The sequence below is a fragment of the Spermophilus citellus genome (assembly GCF_964194105.1).
Source record: "Spermophilus citellus genome assembly, chromosome: 10".
In the NCBI taxonomy this organism is placed as follows: Eukaryota; Metazoa; Chordata; class Mammalia; order Rodentia; family Sciuridae; genus Spermophilus; species Spermophilus citellus.
Genome location: NC_138197.1, coordinates 134,090,637 through 134,106,751, shown reverse-complemented (window position 1 = coordinate 134,106,751; position 16,115 = coordinate 134,090,637). Strand labels below are relative to the sequence as shown.

Sequence of the window (16,115 nt, the reverse complement as noted above, 5' to 3'; positions counted from 1 at the left end):
CGATGGTGGCCCCTGGGGCTGCTGCCCAGCAGTGCCCCCTCTGCTTTGTTCCTCTGGCTGGGACTTTTGTGTCTCCCACGTGTGGTATCTGAGGTCCCCTGTGTGAACCGAGCAGCTCTGTCTACACAGCCCCCAAGAGGAGGACCAGGTTGCCTCCCTTGGCTTCCCAGGACGGTGCTGTGTCTCGCCTGAGACCCGACGGGGCCTTCGGTTGTGCGGAGCGAGGCTCCCACCTAGGGGAGGGCCTGCTGGGCGGCAGGGCCGGCCCCTCCATGGGCCCCGGGGCTCCTGTTGGGACCTGGGTTGGGCTCGTGGGCCGAGCACTGGGCCTGTTGGGCCTTTTCCAGAGCAGGTCATGATGTGGAGACCCTGAGCCCTCCTGGGGAGGGGCACGGGCCTGCTCAGGGAGTGCCCTGCTCATGCTGCCCCATCTCTGAGCTCTCTCTGCCCTGGGAGGGGACAGGTACCGTTTCTGTCTTTGGCAAAATTAGTGAAAGCGCAGGCGGCCTCCTGGCCCTGGGGGGTGGAAGGTGTGTTGTCTGGAGACCTTCTAAGGTGACATTCTGGCCCCCTGGGTCCTAGTGAGCACCAAGCAGCTGTCGCCCCATCACCCTGGGTGACCAGCGGCGAGGGGGAGGGAGAGCCGTGCCCTGGGGTGGCTTCAGTAGCATCTGGCCCTGGATGTGCAGTCACACACCGCTACCCCTGCCTCTTTTTTCTTTAAAGATACAAAAAAAAAAAAACCCTTTATAATTCAGAGCAGGAGCTTTCAGACAGCAGAGGTCTGGGGAGAAGGGCTGCTGCCCATGCCGGCCGCTGCCCAGGCTCACCGCGCTCTGTCCTCTGTAAGAAAACAGTGCTGCAGACCCTGTGCCCCGCCGACCCCGCGCCCCGCCTGCCCGTTCTCCACGCGCTCACTCCCCCCAGGAGGGCTGGTCTGGTTCCCACAGGGTCCTGGCGCCCAGGGAAGCACGTGTCTTTCCACAGGGTCAGGAAGTGGACTCCTGGCTTTCAGGAGGGGGAGCTCGGGGGCTGCTGTCCTGTGCACCACTGACTGTAGGCCCTTGCTGCTGACCCTCACTGGCAGTGGGGTGAGGTGGCACGGCCAGCCCCTTCAGACACTCTGCAGGGTCTCAGATCCCTGTGTCATCGTGTTCCCAGGAGGCTGGGCACTTACCCACCATCTGGAACTGTCCACTGGGCTCAGGGCCGGTGTCACCTGCCCATGTCAATAGCAGGTGGTGGAGTCGGAGCACCGGGCCCCTCTGAGCCAGGGCTGCGTGGAGAACCTGGGGCTGTCATTCAGTGTGGGGTCACTGGACCTGCTACTCAGCCTGGCGGCAGGCCAGCAGCCTGATGGCCCGTGGGACCTAGGTGGGATGAAGATGAAAGGGATAAAACGAGGTAGCCATGGTGCCAGGCTCCAGACCCGAATCCCACGTCCACACACTGAGCATGAACACTCCCAAGTAGCCCCCTGCCTCACCGCAGGCCCACAGATGGCCCCTCCTGACCCAGGGCAGGGCAAAGGACCCAGGAAGACTCTGGTCAACAGGAGATGTCTCTGTAATTCACGATTTCTGACCACTGGGTCCCTGAGCTCCTCCTGACAGAGCCCTCCGTGGTCCTCAGGCTCTCAGCTTCACTCCACAGAGCAGAAGAGTGGGACCCACAGGGAAAGCACTCGGGTCTTTTCACCCAAAACCAAGAAGTCCCCAGCAGAGAGTGAGCACCACATCGGGCGACCTACCCAAGGAGGACTCGAGCCGCCTCCGGTCCCATCAGCGATGGCGTCTGCCTCTGTGGACAAGCCAGCGCGAGGGAGCCTGCAGCCCCCAGGCCCGACTCTGCGGGCCCTGCGGACCTCTCCCCTAGCTTCTCCCGAGGGAGACCAGGCCGGGCTCACGTAGTCCCGTCCTGAAAGTCCCTTCTATGAGGAGGAGGTCGAGGACCCTCCGGTTGGGTACACTCCTCTTGGGGACCTCCTCAGCCTCCATTCCACAGTAGCCTCCACACGGGGCTGCTCCCAGCCCTGGGGAGCCGCGACACCTTCCCAGGGTGTGGCTCTCCGTGTCCCGTGGGAAGTCTCCGGGGAACCGGGCTTCTCATTTTGCCTTTGATGTGAAACTCAAGAGAAGTGTTTATAACCCAGGTTTTGGGGACGTACTAGGAGAATACTCTACATGGAGCTGTACCTTCTGTACCCCCTTTTATTTTGTGCTCATGTGTAACTTAATTTTTGAGGCCCCCAAGTGTGTGCTGGTGACCTAGTTGACCGGAGGAGGCAGACTGAGGTGGTCAGTGCTCTTGCATGTCCAGCCTGAGGGTGGCAGGTGCAGCCTGGGTGGACTTGGGTCTGGTCCACCCACCTTCAGGTCCTGGGCCAGCACAGTACTAGGCAGAGGTCTTCTGTCCTGGTGCAGAAACCCAGCCTTGCCCTGGAGAGCTCTGGACCATCTGTCCCCCTCGAGAGGCTGGCCTGGTTGTGTGGCTCTTCAGTCCCCCGGACACCTGCCAAGGCCTGCAGTGTGTCACACCGAGGGCTGGTGCCTGTTCATCCCACCCTGGCTCTGCCAGCCCAGCCCATCCCTAGGAATTCTGTGATGGGAGCAGGTGACGTCCCTACTGTGGGGTCTTGTATTCTGGTGGGGAGACCAAGAGAGACAAGGAATATCAAGGAAGTGCCTCTAGAAGACCCAGGAGCACCGTGTTGGGGGACGGGACGTCAGTGTCAGACACACCTGGGTGTCTGGCCCTCCCTCTCCTCTGCCCCTGTCACATGGGGTTTGGGGTGGGCCTTCCTGCCTGGCGAGGACACTGACCCAGCATGGGTCCCTGGCCAGGCCTCCTGGCCCTGTGTCTGTGTTCCAGCGAAGGCCGGCTGGGGCCGGGGGTGTGTCCTCCAGGCTCAGGAAGGGCTTCCTCCTTGGGCCAGCTGACCAGCTCCTATCGCCCCAGCTGCCTCTGGAGCCTGGTCCCCTGGTCCAGGGCTGGCGCAGGCTCTTGCCCCTTCCTGGGGTGTGGTCTCCAGCCAGTCCACCCTCTGCCGGTCCACCCTCAGGGAATGACGGCCCAGTAGGTGCAGTGCCAGGCTTCGCTCCCCGCGGCCATGCCTCACGTCCCCAGCTGCGCGTCCTGTGATGGGAGCTCCAGCCCGTCACCCTTACAGCAAGCCAGCATCCACTCACTCCCGGGCTCGCTGCCCCGCGTCCGATTTCCCGGGCACCCAGGCCCCTCCCCGCACTGAAACCGTGCCCGCCCCCACCTCCTGACGGGGGATCTGCCGCAGCAGGTTGGAGGCTGCGGAAACGCGAGCACTTGGAGAGGACACAAAAGCTCACCGAGGCTGCCTGGGGCGCCTGCGTGGGCGCCAACGGGAGGCCCACACGGGGAAGGTGACAGGCGGCCCCAGGGATGTACCCGCACCAGGAGTCCTGCTGCAGCCTGGCCCTCGGGGACCTGCCGAAGTGCACAGTGGCCCTCGGCCTTCTCGGGGAGGGGGAGTGGCGTGGTGGTCAGTGCTCACTGGCCTGTCTCCACTGGCCCTGTGAGGCATGCTCGGGGTGTCCTGTGCCAGGCAGGGCAGCGGGCCAAGGGGCCTGGGTGCCAGGGGCGCGCTGCTCCAGGTGCTCCTCCTCGGCTGCCCCCACGTCTGCTGTGTGCTGCTCCTGCTTTGTCCAGCCCTGAGCATCGACAGGGCCTCGGGGCGGCTGTCCCCTGTGTGAGGCCCGGGGCTCCCTGCAGGGTGGTTTGTGCCTGGGTGGGGTTGCTGAGCCCCAGGAGGGCAGGTGCCTGTGCCCGCCCTGCGCCTGCCCGGCGCCCTCCCACTCCAGAACTGGGAAAGGGAAGGGTCACCCTCCGGCCCTGGCATGGCTCGCCCCGTCCTCTCGTCTTGGGAGAGCTGCAAAGCAGTGCTTTTTGGCTTTTATCTGTCCCCATCCTGGGCAGGGGCCCGTGGGCCCATGCACCACCCTGCGCGCTCTGGCTGGACTGCTGGGGGACCGTGGGCCGCAGCCTGGTGCTGCCCCTCGGTGTCCCTCCAGTGACTGGTCAGCGGCCATTCTCCTCGGCTCAGCTTTGTTGTTAAGAACATGCCAGACCAGTGCTCTGCCATCGAGCCGCGTCCTTTAGACAGAGGCAGGCGCCCCATGCCTCTCTCTGTCCCTGAGAGCCGCCTGCACGTCGTCCACACACTACGACCCTCATGGGGGACATCCCCCCTCACAGTGAGCAGCCTAGACAGGGAGGCCACTTGATGTGCTTTATCATATGTCACAGGAAAACATGGGGACAGATCCTTCCAAGGTCATCCAGGTCTAGTCACCAGGGGGCGTGAGGGCAGGAGGCCCGTCCAGGAGCCTCTCTTCCCTGTTGAGTTGAGGCCCATCACAAAGGATCTGCTTTTAGGTGGCTCTGGGCGCGTGGGACGGCAGCTCCTCTCCTGAGGTCCAGGATAGGCCCTCCACCCTGGCAGGACACGCTGGCCCCTGGGCCCTGCCCCCTCAGCTGGCCTCGACCTCTGAACGTGTCCCCTCGGGGCGTTTCGGGGAGGTGGAGTCTTGGGCCTGTGGCCGTGTGATGGCCCGTTTCTCCCAGCACCATCTCGAGGGTGGTCCATGCCGTACCGTGTGCTGGGGCTCTGTTCTGCTGCTGACCGAGTGACCCTATGTGGCTGGGCACCTGCTGAGGGGCATGCGGGTTCTGTGCTGCTGAGGACGGTGTGGGCCTGGTTCTCTTTCCAGCTCCCTGGTGTGTACCTGGGACTGACCATGGTCCAGGCCAGCCGTGAGCAGCCCTGTGTGGTCCCGGCTCATCCATCCCATGGCTTTCTGCCACCCTTGCCCTCCGTGCTCACTGACCACACGTTGCTGGACAGAGTTGCCGAAATGGGGCATTTGGATTGCTGTCCCCAGCTGCTGTCCTGGGGCAGCATGAGGAGGGCTGGCCAGTGGACGCCAGCTTGCCGCTCTGTGGAGCCGGGGCCAGGCCCCAGACCCCAAACCCCAAAGGATCCCTCTGCCCTCAGCCCACAACGGCCCTTGTGCTGGGCCTTCCCGCTCTTGACCGCTAGCGCCCCGTTCTTTGACCACAAGCCCCATCCCTTCGGCCTGGGGGGCATCAAGCCGTGCGGGCGGGCGGCGGCTCTCAGGTGGCCTCCTCCAGCCGCGAGCCCTCCGCTGCGCAGACCGCAGACGCTAGAGTCTGGTGTCAGCAGCGGGGTGCCCACGTCAGCAGGGGCTGTTCTGATGCGTACGTGTAATTTTATTGGTCTTCTGCCCCAATTTTCTTTACCCTTGCGGCCTGTGCGAGCCCGGGGAGCTGATTACGGGCCGCCGTCTGCCGCAGCTGCAGTTTGGTAAACAGCAGCTTCCTCTCATTAGGGCCTTCTGAGCGTAAGTGCTGTTTATGTCCTGCTCCAAACGTCTCGCACCCGGCCCCAGAAACTCAAATTATAGGCTGCGGAGATGACGCCGGCCCGCCCAGCTCGGACGGCTCTCCCTCCCCGATGGCACCTACCACTTACACAGCCCTGATGGGCACTTGCTGGTGTCTGCCAGGGCAGCCCTGGGTTACCCGGTGAGGGCAGATTCTCTCAGGAAATGGGTTAGCAGACCTGGCGATTCCATCAACTGGTGTAAAGGGTTTCCCTGAACCAGGACGGTTGGCATCAAAAGCCTCTCCTGGATTTACCCAAGACGTTCATGTATCTTCTGTTGACATCACCCTCAAAGTCCCCGTAACACAAAGAGGGCCAGTATTCTGATATTAAGTCCTTATCCGGTCCACAGAGAGACCCAGGTACAATAGTGGGCCTTATTCAGCTCAGATGATTGGATGAACTGGAGAGGAAGGCTCAGCTGGGGGGGCCAAGTACGGCCACATAGGCTGTGCACTGCACAACTCCGGGAGATGCTGCCAGGGTGAACAAAGCTCCCGCAGCCACACCCCACAGCTGCCTGGGCTCCTGGTACCAGCAACTGTCTTGCAGCTCAGCATCCTCAAAGGGATGCTTTGTTCCTATGGGGAAAAAATGAAGTTTATTTTTGAAGGAACTATGCTGTTGTTCCCCTATTAAAAAGGCATTTAGGATGGTTTAATCATGTCGTTTCTGTCACTGTTTACAACACTAGGAAGAAGCACAAGATCAGACCCTGTTATAGGCTCAACCCAATCCCAGGGATGTTAAGGGCCTTCTCTTTTTTTGAATTTTTCACTTTTGAGAAGGGGTCTCCCTGTGCTGCCCGGCTGGCCTCAGACCCCTGGGCTCCAGCCCGTCTCCCACCTCAACCTCTCGAGTGCTGGACTCCAGGCGCGTGTCCCCCGGCTGATGGGCACATCACTCTGTGGGTGGGGAAGGACGCTGTGGGCTCCCTGCCGGGAGGACGGAGCTGTGGGTGCCCACGCTGACCCCCTCTCCAGGGCCGGGTGGCCGTCCAGGAGGCCTGGCTCACCCGCAGGCGTCGTGGGATGCAGGTCTTGGTGTCCCGGTGGCAGGTGTGGCCTCCGCCTCCTGGCTGCCCCACGTTTCTAGGACACTGAGACCCGCATGACCCTGTGGTGCTCTGCGTCTCCTGTGGGAAGGACCCCTGGGCCGCCTGGGTGGACCCTAGGTGTCCTGAGAGGGCCACCGTGAGGGACAGCTGAGAGGGCTGCTGGGAAGAGGATGCCCTCCCCTGTGGCCAGGCACAACCCTGGACAAGGGCACAGCCTCACCCACCCACGGGCAGGACCTCAGGGAGGCCACGGGAGACCAGGGCTTGCTCTGGGGCCCGGGGGGTCGACTCCTGGCCTTGAAGGGAGCATGGAAAGCGCGGGATCTGGCCTGGACAGGGCTCCGTGCTGTGTGGGGACACAGGCCATCTCAGGCAGGCAGCGGCTCCTGGGATCTGTACCCTGTTAGGTGGGTGGGGTGGGCAGGGCCTGCGAGGGGCCCAGTGCCAAGAAGGTCCCCAGAAGAGCAGAGGCAGGGGTTAGGAGGGTCCCCCAGGCTTTGCGGAGGCTGCGACCTAGGCCCACAGTTGACCCTCGCTCACTGGGGAGTTGAAGGCAGATGGCTGGGGACAGGGCTGTGTCCCTGGAGCCTCCACGGGCCATCCCTTCTCTTCAGCTGTCGGGGAGGCCGTCAGGCCGTGGCATGCCCTGGCCACAGCCAGTCCCCGCAGCCTGTGCCTCCGCTGCCCCCGCGACCCCGGCAGACACCAGCCGTCTTGCTGTGTCCTGCTGCGGGCTCATCTAGGGCAGCAGCCCTGCTCCCAAGGCCTCACCCCCAGGCTCTGGGGAGGGTGTGAACTCTGGGGCCCCCACACCTGTGCAGCAGGTTCAGGGAACTCACCCCAAACCAGGCTCTGGCCCTGGTGCCCTGGTGCCCATGGGGCTCTCCAGCCTCCTCCCTCCCGGGTGCTGCCCTCTGGGTAGTGGCGCTGATGCAGTCTGCCCTTCTCTTCCTACAGCCCAACATCGGCCACCTGGGCCTGCCCCACGGGCCATCTGGAGAGAAGGTGGCCGTGGTGACTGTGGACAGCTGTGACACCGCGGTGGCTGTGCACTTCGGGAGCTACGTTGGGAACTACAGCTGTGCTGCCCAGGGCACTCAGAGTGGCTCCAAGAAGTGAGTCCTGGGGGCACCGGGCGGCTGTGCCCAGCCACTGCTGCAAACGCTGGATCCCTGGGGCCCAATCCAGCCTGGCCGTAGGCTGCCCCCGGGTTAGGGCACGAGTCCCCTCAGTGGTGTCTGTCAAGAGAGTGTCCAGGGCAATCCAGGACTGTTACCCAGAGGCCCACCCTGCCCTGTCTCCATGGGATCCCTGGCTTTGTCCTGGCCAGCACTGGGGCCTGGACACCAAGCTGCCGTTGGCGGGAAGTGGCCGGATCTCCTGTGGGTCTCCCTCCAACTCAGGACGGGATCCCCACAGGCGAGCAGGCCCCTGCTGGGCCTGTTGCTCACCATGTGCAGGTGGACCTGGGCCCTTCTGGAGGTCAATTTAGTTGAACCTGGTGTGGCCTGAGGTTCTGACTGATGCGGGCCCAGGATGACCATCTGTCCCCAGGCCCCACCCTGCTGTCCCTGGAGGTCTGAGCCCTGGCCCGAGGGCACACAGTTGCCATGGGGGGCTGGGTTCCGTTTTTCTTTTGACCTTCTCCTGGAGGGTCTTGGCACAGGGGACATAAAGCCCCTTGGCCTCACTGGTCCACCTTCCACTGGAGGAGAGGACCTGCCCAGGCACATGGACTCAGTGGTTGGTCATGGTGAGCCTGGGACGGCCAGTTTTCCAGGGTGAGATTGAGGGGGAACAGGCCCAGAGAGTCCGTGAAGAGCCAGGGTGGCCCCGGAAGCAGGGTCCTCCTTCCATTCTCACCTTGGTCCCCTCCTGGACTCCTACCTGCTTTGTCCACCATGGACGCACTTCTGGAGGCAGAGATGGCAGTGAGAGATCTCTGAGCGGAGCCGGGGCTGTGGCCGCCTCTCACTGCCTGACGTCACAGATGACGACGGCTCTCCCTCCCCAGGTCTCTGGACCTGACGGGCCCCCTGCTGCTGGGGGGCGTCCCCAACCTGCCTGAGGCCTTCCCTGTGCACAACCGGCAGTTTGTGGGCTGCATGCAGAACCTGTCCATCGATGGCAGCAGCGTGGACATGGCTGGGTTCATCGCCAACAACGGCACCAGGGCAGGTACGTGGCTGGACATGGGCTGAGCTCTCCACAGCCAGGGTCCTGGCCTGGCCTGGCTCAGTCGGGGACCAGCTGGCCCCTCGGGTGAGGCTCTGCTCCGGTGCCTGCTGAGGCCAGGCCGTGTGCTCCACGTCGACAGGCTGCGCTGCTCAGAGGGACTTCTGTGACGGGATCTGGTGCCAGAACGGGGGCACCTGTGTCAACAGGTGGAGCACCTACCTGTGCCAGTGTCCGCTCCGCTATGGCGGGAAGAACTGTGAGCAAGGTGAGGTCTGGCTCTGCCCGCATCCCCTGCCAGGGCCGCCCGGGGGAGCCACACGGCTGGGGGGCTGAGCGGGTGAGGCTGGAGCCCGGGGGCTGGGCCCAGCATGCGGGGTGCCCTGCCTGCTCCGACCAGGGCCGCATGAGGGCAGGAGGTCGTGCGGTGCCCTTCCCTGGGGACACCCTCCAGCCTGCTGCTGCTGATGGCCCCCCCTCCCCGCCTCCATGTGCAGATGCTGGCGGATTTTAAGCAGTCAGCTTGTTCTGCAGCGGGACCTTTTAAGTGGGTGCTCTCACTTTAAAAATCACTTCCACTCCTCAAGAAGGTGAACCAAAAGGGTGGTGTGACCCCCTGCCCCCCACTCAGATCCCCAGGGCTCCCCAGCAGGAGAAGGTCTGGAGATGCCCCGCGCTACCGCCACCCACAGCTCCCAACCCCACAGTGCCAGGTGGCACCTGCTCCTGTCCTGCCTACATCCATCAGGGCTGGGCATGGAGGTCAGTGCTCCTTAGCTGGCCCCTCAGACCCACTGCAGAAAACAGGCGCTCCGTGCGGTTGGCCCTGTCTGCCTGGCCGAGGGTTTTTCAAGACGAGGCTGTTTGTCCCATCTTGAACCACCGAATGGGTCCTCACACGCTAGGGGTCCTGGGAGAGCCAGAGCTCTTCCATCTCTGCCCATCCCTAGGAGCAGAGGACAGCAGCCTGGGGGCCACAAACCCACCGCAGGTGGGGGGTGCTCGGACGCTCACGCTGCGTCGCACAGCGTCCTGTTGGTAGGTTCTGACACCACAGAACCCTGTCCTGTCCCTGCACCCCAGCCCCACAGGTGTGGGGCTCGGGACACAGGAGTCCCCAACCACCTGGGCCCCGTGCCTCTTGTCCAGCCTGGATGCTCCCACCCATGGCCGAGGTGTGGCCAGCCTGGGCCTCCGCCAGTGGAGGCTGTGTCCCCGGGGAGTCTGAGGACCTGCTGCTGGGCTCGGGGCCGGATTTGGCACAAATGCTAGCCTGAGACGGGTCTGGTTAGGATGAAAGGCCGGGAGCGCCGCCCCCGCCCAGGCTTGTCCTCTCCCCACAGCTGAAGGAGGTGCTCCGTGTCCCACCTGATGGGGGAGGCACCTGAGGTCCCCGTCTGTGCCCACAGTCATGCCCCATCCCCAGCGCTTCACTGGAGACAGCATTGTGTCCTGGAGTGACCTGGACATCACCATCTCGGTTCCCTGGTACCTGGGGCTCATGTTCCGGACCCGCCAGGAGGACGGCGTGCTGATGGAGGCCACGGCGGGCATGTCCTCCAGGTTCCTTCTGCAGGTGAGCAGGCCACCTCCCACTCCCTGCAGGGTCGCTGGGGCCTGAGAGAGGGACCTTGGGGCGGGAGCCTCCCAGGCACCTTGGAAAGGTGGCCCATCCTGCCCTGCCTGCCCTGGGGCTCAGCAGTGACCTAACTGAGGAGAGGCTCTCTCAGGCGGCCATTTGGGTTCCCACTGGGTTTCCTCCCAGCCCTTCCCTCCCCTGTGTAGGATAGGGAAGCTGTGCAGCCAGGAGGTGGCCTCCGGGGTGGCGCTGGGAGGCACGCAGCTCACGCAGGGAGCCTTGCAGACAGCAGCCTGGTCTCGTCCCAGCGCCAGGACCGGGCCTCTTTCCGGGTAGATGAGCAGAGTTTCAGAGCTGTAGGGAGCCAAGCGCCTGCAGGCGGGAGCGGCAGGTTCTGGCAGTTACTGTGGCCAGACCCACACGCTGTGGCCCTTCCATTCCCGAGGACCTGCCCGGCCCATTTGCACAGCGTTCCCTGCATGGTTTTGGTCTTTGATGATGTCCCCAAACATTTCTAAGGTTCACTCCCCTGCACCCCACTCCTGGGCCTCCACTCCTGTCTCCCAAGCAGCAGGTTCATTCACAGAGTTGCAGGTCGCCTCCGTGTGGGAGGCCCAGGCCCAGGCCCCCGTCAGGCTGCCCTTTGACCTCGGCCTCTCTGCTGGAGGCTGAGGGGGGAGGAATCCCCACCTGGCCCTCACCCTGGGTTCTGAGGTGTCCCAGGTGTGGCCCAGGTCCAGGATTTGCTGCTATACTCCCATCCTGTGCGGGGCCCAGGCAGGATGCTGACCTGCTCCTCCTGTCCTCACGTCTGCAGTGGGACAGGTACCAGCGTTCTCACATAAACCTCAGGACCTGTCTGACCAGGGTCAGGCTCTCCTCGGAAGCCGGCTTTGTGACTCTTCCTAAACCTAAGTTGCCCTGACTGGGGAGCAGCCCGAGGGGGGACTCCTGCCTGAGCGTGGCCCCTGGTGACCTGCAGCGTGTCTTTCTGTCTTCTAGGCTCTTCCTCCAAGTATGGACATGTGCGTGCACACATGCGCCTCCTCGTGCTGTGTCAGCCTGTCTGCGTGGTCTGTGTGCACGTCTGCATGCCTGCGTTGCTGTGCGTGGGTGCGTGTGCACGTGTGCATGTCTCTGCATCCTGTCTGCAGTCTCTGTGTGCTCGTGTGCATGTCTGTGTACATGTGTGAGCATCTGTGTGTGGGTGCGCATCTGTGTGCCCTGTCCCTGTGCGAATGTGTGTGGCGGGGCTGGGGGCACGCCGGCTCTCTTCCTACAGGAGGCCAGGGGTCTGCACCATGTGAGCCCGAGCCCCCTTCAGCATGGCCGCTGCCTGGCTTAGCTTTTTCTGTGGCTTTAACCTGGCCACACTGGGACACATGGCACTGCCATCCCAGGATCATGGGCGCCAGGTGCAGCAGCTCTGAGGCTGGGAAGTACCTCTGGAGCTGGCACTGGTGCCCTGCACTGTCCCAGCGTGTCCTGGGCCCTGGGACCCTGGTTCTCCTTTCCCAGGGGTCAGTGGTGAGACAGAGCTTGGGAAGCACCGTTGCCACGTTCCCATCCACACGGGGCAAACCAGGGCCCAGGCTGTGGTGTAGGCCTGGGTTCACTCCCACCTGGGGCCCTGGGATGGCCCAGGACCCCTCCCATGGCCCTGCAGGCCACCCATCTGGGACCCCTCCCACGTGGCAGGCTTGCAAGGAGGGCCAGGGGACAGTGAGGATGCCCGGCATCCCCTCCCCCAGCACCCCCTCCCCCAGGTCAGAGGTCAGCAGGACAGGACCCCTCGACGGATCAGTTTGTGGGCGGTGGAGGTGGCCAGGGCCCAGAGCCAGACAGCAGGCCTCCGTGGTTCTCCTGCCCGCGTGCACCCCGCCGATTCCTGGCACAGCCACTTGGACCAGGTGGAGGTGCCGCACGTGCGTCAGGGATCTTGCTCCGCCATCGCGTTTCCCTCGTTAGCTGCGGCTCCTCGTCTGCCTGGCTGCTCAGCAGCCCTCTCTGGGCCAAACCCAGCAAGTGCGGTCTGCCTGGGGATGGCATTTTTTCTGTGGTTGTTTCTCTGTTGGAACAAATTAAATTGGCTGTTTTCAGTCCAGGTGATGAATTGGAGCTTGCGAGTCTTCACTTGGCAGCGGAGTCTCTGTAGGAAAAATGTACGGGCTCTGTACAGCGCTGACAGCCCCAAGGGCCCACGTGCACGGAGCAGTTACATGGTTTTAGATCATCCACAAATTGAGGGGTTTTGCCTGGGACTGCCGCCAGCCTCCCTGTGGACCTTGTGGGTGGCAGGGATGGTGGCCCTGCGGGGATCCTGCAGGCCCTGGGGAGCACCCAGCGGCTGCTCCAGGACACTCCGAGCCAGTCTGCGGCATCGCAGGCCTGCTCTGGTGGTTTCTGGGTGGCACTTGGCTGTGGGCTTCCTCAGGCCCCGTGAGCTCTGTGTACACAGCAGTTTGGGTGCCTGAGAGTCCCTGCCCCTCCCCAGGGCAGACCAGACACAGTGTCACCATCCGGCAGCCACACCATCTGGGCGATTGCTCAGGTGCCCAGCTGTCCTGCATTGTGAAGTAGGATTACCTGGCGATTGTTGAAGGCTGCTCTCAAATCCAGAGACGCCTAGCACGGGAGCAGCTGTCCAGGGTTGGCTCTGCAGACAGGACCGTCCTTGGCCGACACAAAGTCATTTTGATGGCTGCTGACTTCCAAGCTTTGCTAGCAAGGACGGGGAAGGAGAGGGAAAGAGAGACTTCTCCAGAACAGAAGTGAACAGAGTATTCTATTGTTGAAGTTGGCCCTCGTGGAGAGCAGAGTGTGTTGTTAGTCATAGTACTCTTGTGCTCGGTGAAACCACCTTCTCGCTGCCCTCCCAGGTTCACTGGAGGCCTGTGGGGGTTCCTGAGCCGGCAAGCGCGAGGCATCTCCCAGCACATCATTTGGGGTGTCTGTAGCCTGTTTTCCAACAGAGAGCTGAGGCCGCGTGATTTCAGACCTTTGAAAGACGTCGGGGCTCGTTTCTCAGACCACATCTATCAGGTGTGCTTGGGAAAGAACTTGCCCTCCGTGGCTCTTAGGCACAGGGTTCTGCATGTGTCAAGGTGAGGTTTGCCAACTGGGGTTCAAATAGTCTACATCATTATGATTTTTTTCTCTGTTTCCTCAATTTTATAGATTTTCAGGTGATGTTATCAGGTGCATTCAAGTTTAGGATTGTTTTTCTTCCTGGAAGATTGACTCTGTTATCACATGACAGTCCGTTTTTTATCTCAGGGTCTGCGTCTGTTTAATATAGACACGGCTGCTTTCTTTCGGTTGGTGTTTATATCTCTTTTTCTGTCTTTGACTTTCAGAATTTTCTGCATCCTTATATTTCAGGGGTGTCTCTTTAAAGCGTGTGTTAAAGGTTGGTTGGTTTTAAAATCTAGTCCTCCTGTGACTGGAGATGATCTTTATGAGTATCTTTGGTGAGTTTTCTGGATTTTCCTTACGAGTGTTTAAACACGGTAGCTTGGCTTTTCATGAGAAGTGACACAGCCAGTCATGCAGGCCTGGCGGTCATCGAGTGTCTCTGGCAGAGTTCTGTGGTTGTCATGGGCTGTCCCCAGCAGGGTCTAACCACTTGTTGTCTGGACCTGTTTGTGTGCCTCTCTCAGGTTCCAGGCTCGCTCTTATCTGCTCACATATTTGGTTATTTTTCATTAAGTGCTGGACATTGTATTGCAAAGATAGAGAGATGGGGTGCGGGTGGGTGTCGCAGCCCACGGGATGGTTTCCGACCCTGGCATCCAGAGGGCGTGGTGCACCGCAGCCTGGGCGGGGTCGGAGCTGGCGCAGCGGGGTCTGCTCTGTTTCCGGCTTACTCGTCGTGGACGTTCTTTGGGGTCCCGGCCTGAACTGAAACCGAAGGTGCCCGCCCATCTTCCCTTGGCAGGCCCTGAACTCCAGTTTGACCCCTGCCCCCAGGGAGCCTGCCCAGCTTTTCAGCTCAGCCACATCTCCCAGAGCCAGCTGGGGACCTGGAGGAGAGGCCCGAGCTCTCCCAGGCAGCTCTTCCTCTGGGTCCTGTTCACGTGCCCCTCTGGGCCTCTGGTCTCTCCGATGCCTCAGAGTCCTCCCCTGCTTGTCCCTCTGTCCTGCGTGCTCGGGAGGAGGTTGGTCCCCATTACCTGTACTTCATTCGGGCAAGCGAGCCCCAGCCTAGTCGCTGTGAGGTGCTGTCCTGGCCAGCAGTACAGGTCACTACGCGTGGTGGACGGCGCTCCGTGAACAGAGACCGCCTGGTGGCCGGGTTCACTCCACCAGTGCCCTTCTGCCCCGGCCTCGTGCCTTGAGCCCCGCAGAGCGTGCTATGGGTGCCGCCCTTGCACCCACCGTGGGCGTGGCCCCCTGCCCCACAGATCCTGAGCGACTACGTGCAGCTCCAGGTGTCCCACAGCCCCTCCGACGTGGCGTCCATGCAGCTGTCCAGGTTCCGCGTGACCGATGGGGAGTGGCACCACCTGTTGATAGAGCTGAGGAGCGCCAAGGAAGGCAAGGACATCAAGTACCTGGTGGCCCTGACCTTGGACTACGGCATGGACCAGGTAGGGGCACCCGAGCCCTCTGTGGCACAGATCCCCTCCTCAGGCTCCCTGAGGGTGCGGGGGGGCTTGGGGGTGCTCTCTGGGCCCCAGGCTTGGTTCCCACATCCACATCACATGGCGGTCACCGGCCTCGCTGCACCCTGGCAGGCCACTCCTGCTTGGGGACCAGGAGGTCTTCCGCCTGCTCCCAGAGGTGCCGTCGGCAGTGGCTCCTTTAGCTACGCTGGCGGGAGCCTCGCGGGAACCCTGCAGCCGAGCGTGGGCCCAGGTCCTGGAGGGGCCGTGGGACACGGGGAGGTGCTGTCCCAGGCGGGCACCTGCCCCAGGCTGGTTCCTCAGTCCCCGCTGGTAGCAGAGGACACGTCACAGGACACCCACACTTGTGGGGAGCGGCTGGTGACTCCCTCTGGATCTCGGTCGTCCTGTTCCACATTCTGAGAGTTCAAGCTGCTGTGTCCCTGGCACTCGCCCTCCTGGGACCGAGGACCGGCTGGGACTCCCCGGACCCCATGGCTCTGACCATGTCCCTGCTCTACCAGCCTCATTTCTGCCCCGGGGCTTGTCAGTGCAGCACCCGTTACAGGGGTGGGAGGGATGCCCGCGGCCCCCGCTCACCACCTTCACACGCCCTGCCCGGCCGTGAGGTCTGCCATGCTTTCCCCAGGAAGGCAGAGGGTGAGCTGCCCTCTCTTGGGAGGCCCAGGTGTACCCAGACCAGTGGGCGTGACCTCCACAGCCCCTGCACAGGGCCTGGTGCAGAACAGAGGACGTAGCTCCCAGCACCCCCATACAGAGGGTTCAGTGCAGGGTGGAGGACGTAGCCCCCAGCACCCCCATACAGAGGGCTCAGTGCCAGGTGGAGGATGTAGCTCCCAGCACCCCCATACAGGGGGCCCAGTGCAGGGTGGAGGACATAGCCCCCAGCACTCCACAAACACAGCACTGTGTAGGGTGGAGGACGTAGCCCCCAGCACCCCCAGTGCAGGGTGGAGGACGCAGCCCCCTGCACTCCCTCCCAGGGCAGGGTGTAGGGTGGAGGATGTGGCCGTCAACACACAGGGCACCATACAGGATGGAGGACGCAGCTCCCAGCACCCAGCACACAGGGCCCGGTGCAGGGTGGGGGACACATCTCCCAGAGCCCCTCCTTCCTCTCTGCACAGAACATGGTGCAGATCGGGAACCAGCTTCCTGGGTTGAAGATGAGGAGCGTTGTCGTTGGGGGTGTGTCTGAGGACAAAGTCTCCGTGCGCCGCGGTTTCCGGGGCTGTATGCAGG

At 62.7% G+C, this 16,115-nt stretch overlaps 1 protein-coding gene across 3 annotated transcripts in view; it reads left to right on the top strand.

Moving 5' to 3' along the window:
- Positions 1 to 16,115, top strand: part of CELSR1 (cadherin EGF LAG seven-pass G-type receptor 1) — a 116,060-nt gene that overhangs the window by 72,264 nt on the left and 27,681 nt on the right. For all 3 annotated transcript variants that reach the window (XM_081311426.1, XM_081311425.1, XM_081311424.1), the window contains exons 6-11: positions 7,452 to 7,609; positions 8,509 to 8,672; positions 8,812 to 8,937; positions 10,079 to 10,245; positions 14,652 to 14,837; positions 16,001 to 16,114. In XM_081311426.1, the coding sequence (XP_081167552.1) occupies positions 7,452 to 7,609; positions 8,509 to 8,672; positions 8,812 to 8,937; positions 10,079 to 10,245; positions 14,652 to 14,837; positions 16,001 to 16,114 (915 nt within the window). The remainder of the gene's footprint in view (positions 1 to 7,451; positions 7,610 to 8,508; positions 8,673 to 8,811; positions 8,938 to 10,078; positions 10,246 to 14,651; positions 14,838 to 16,000; position 16,115) is intronic.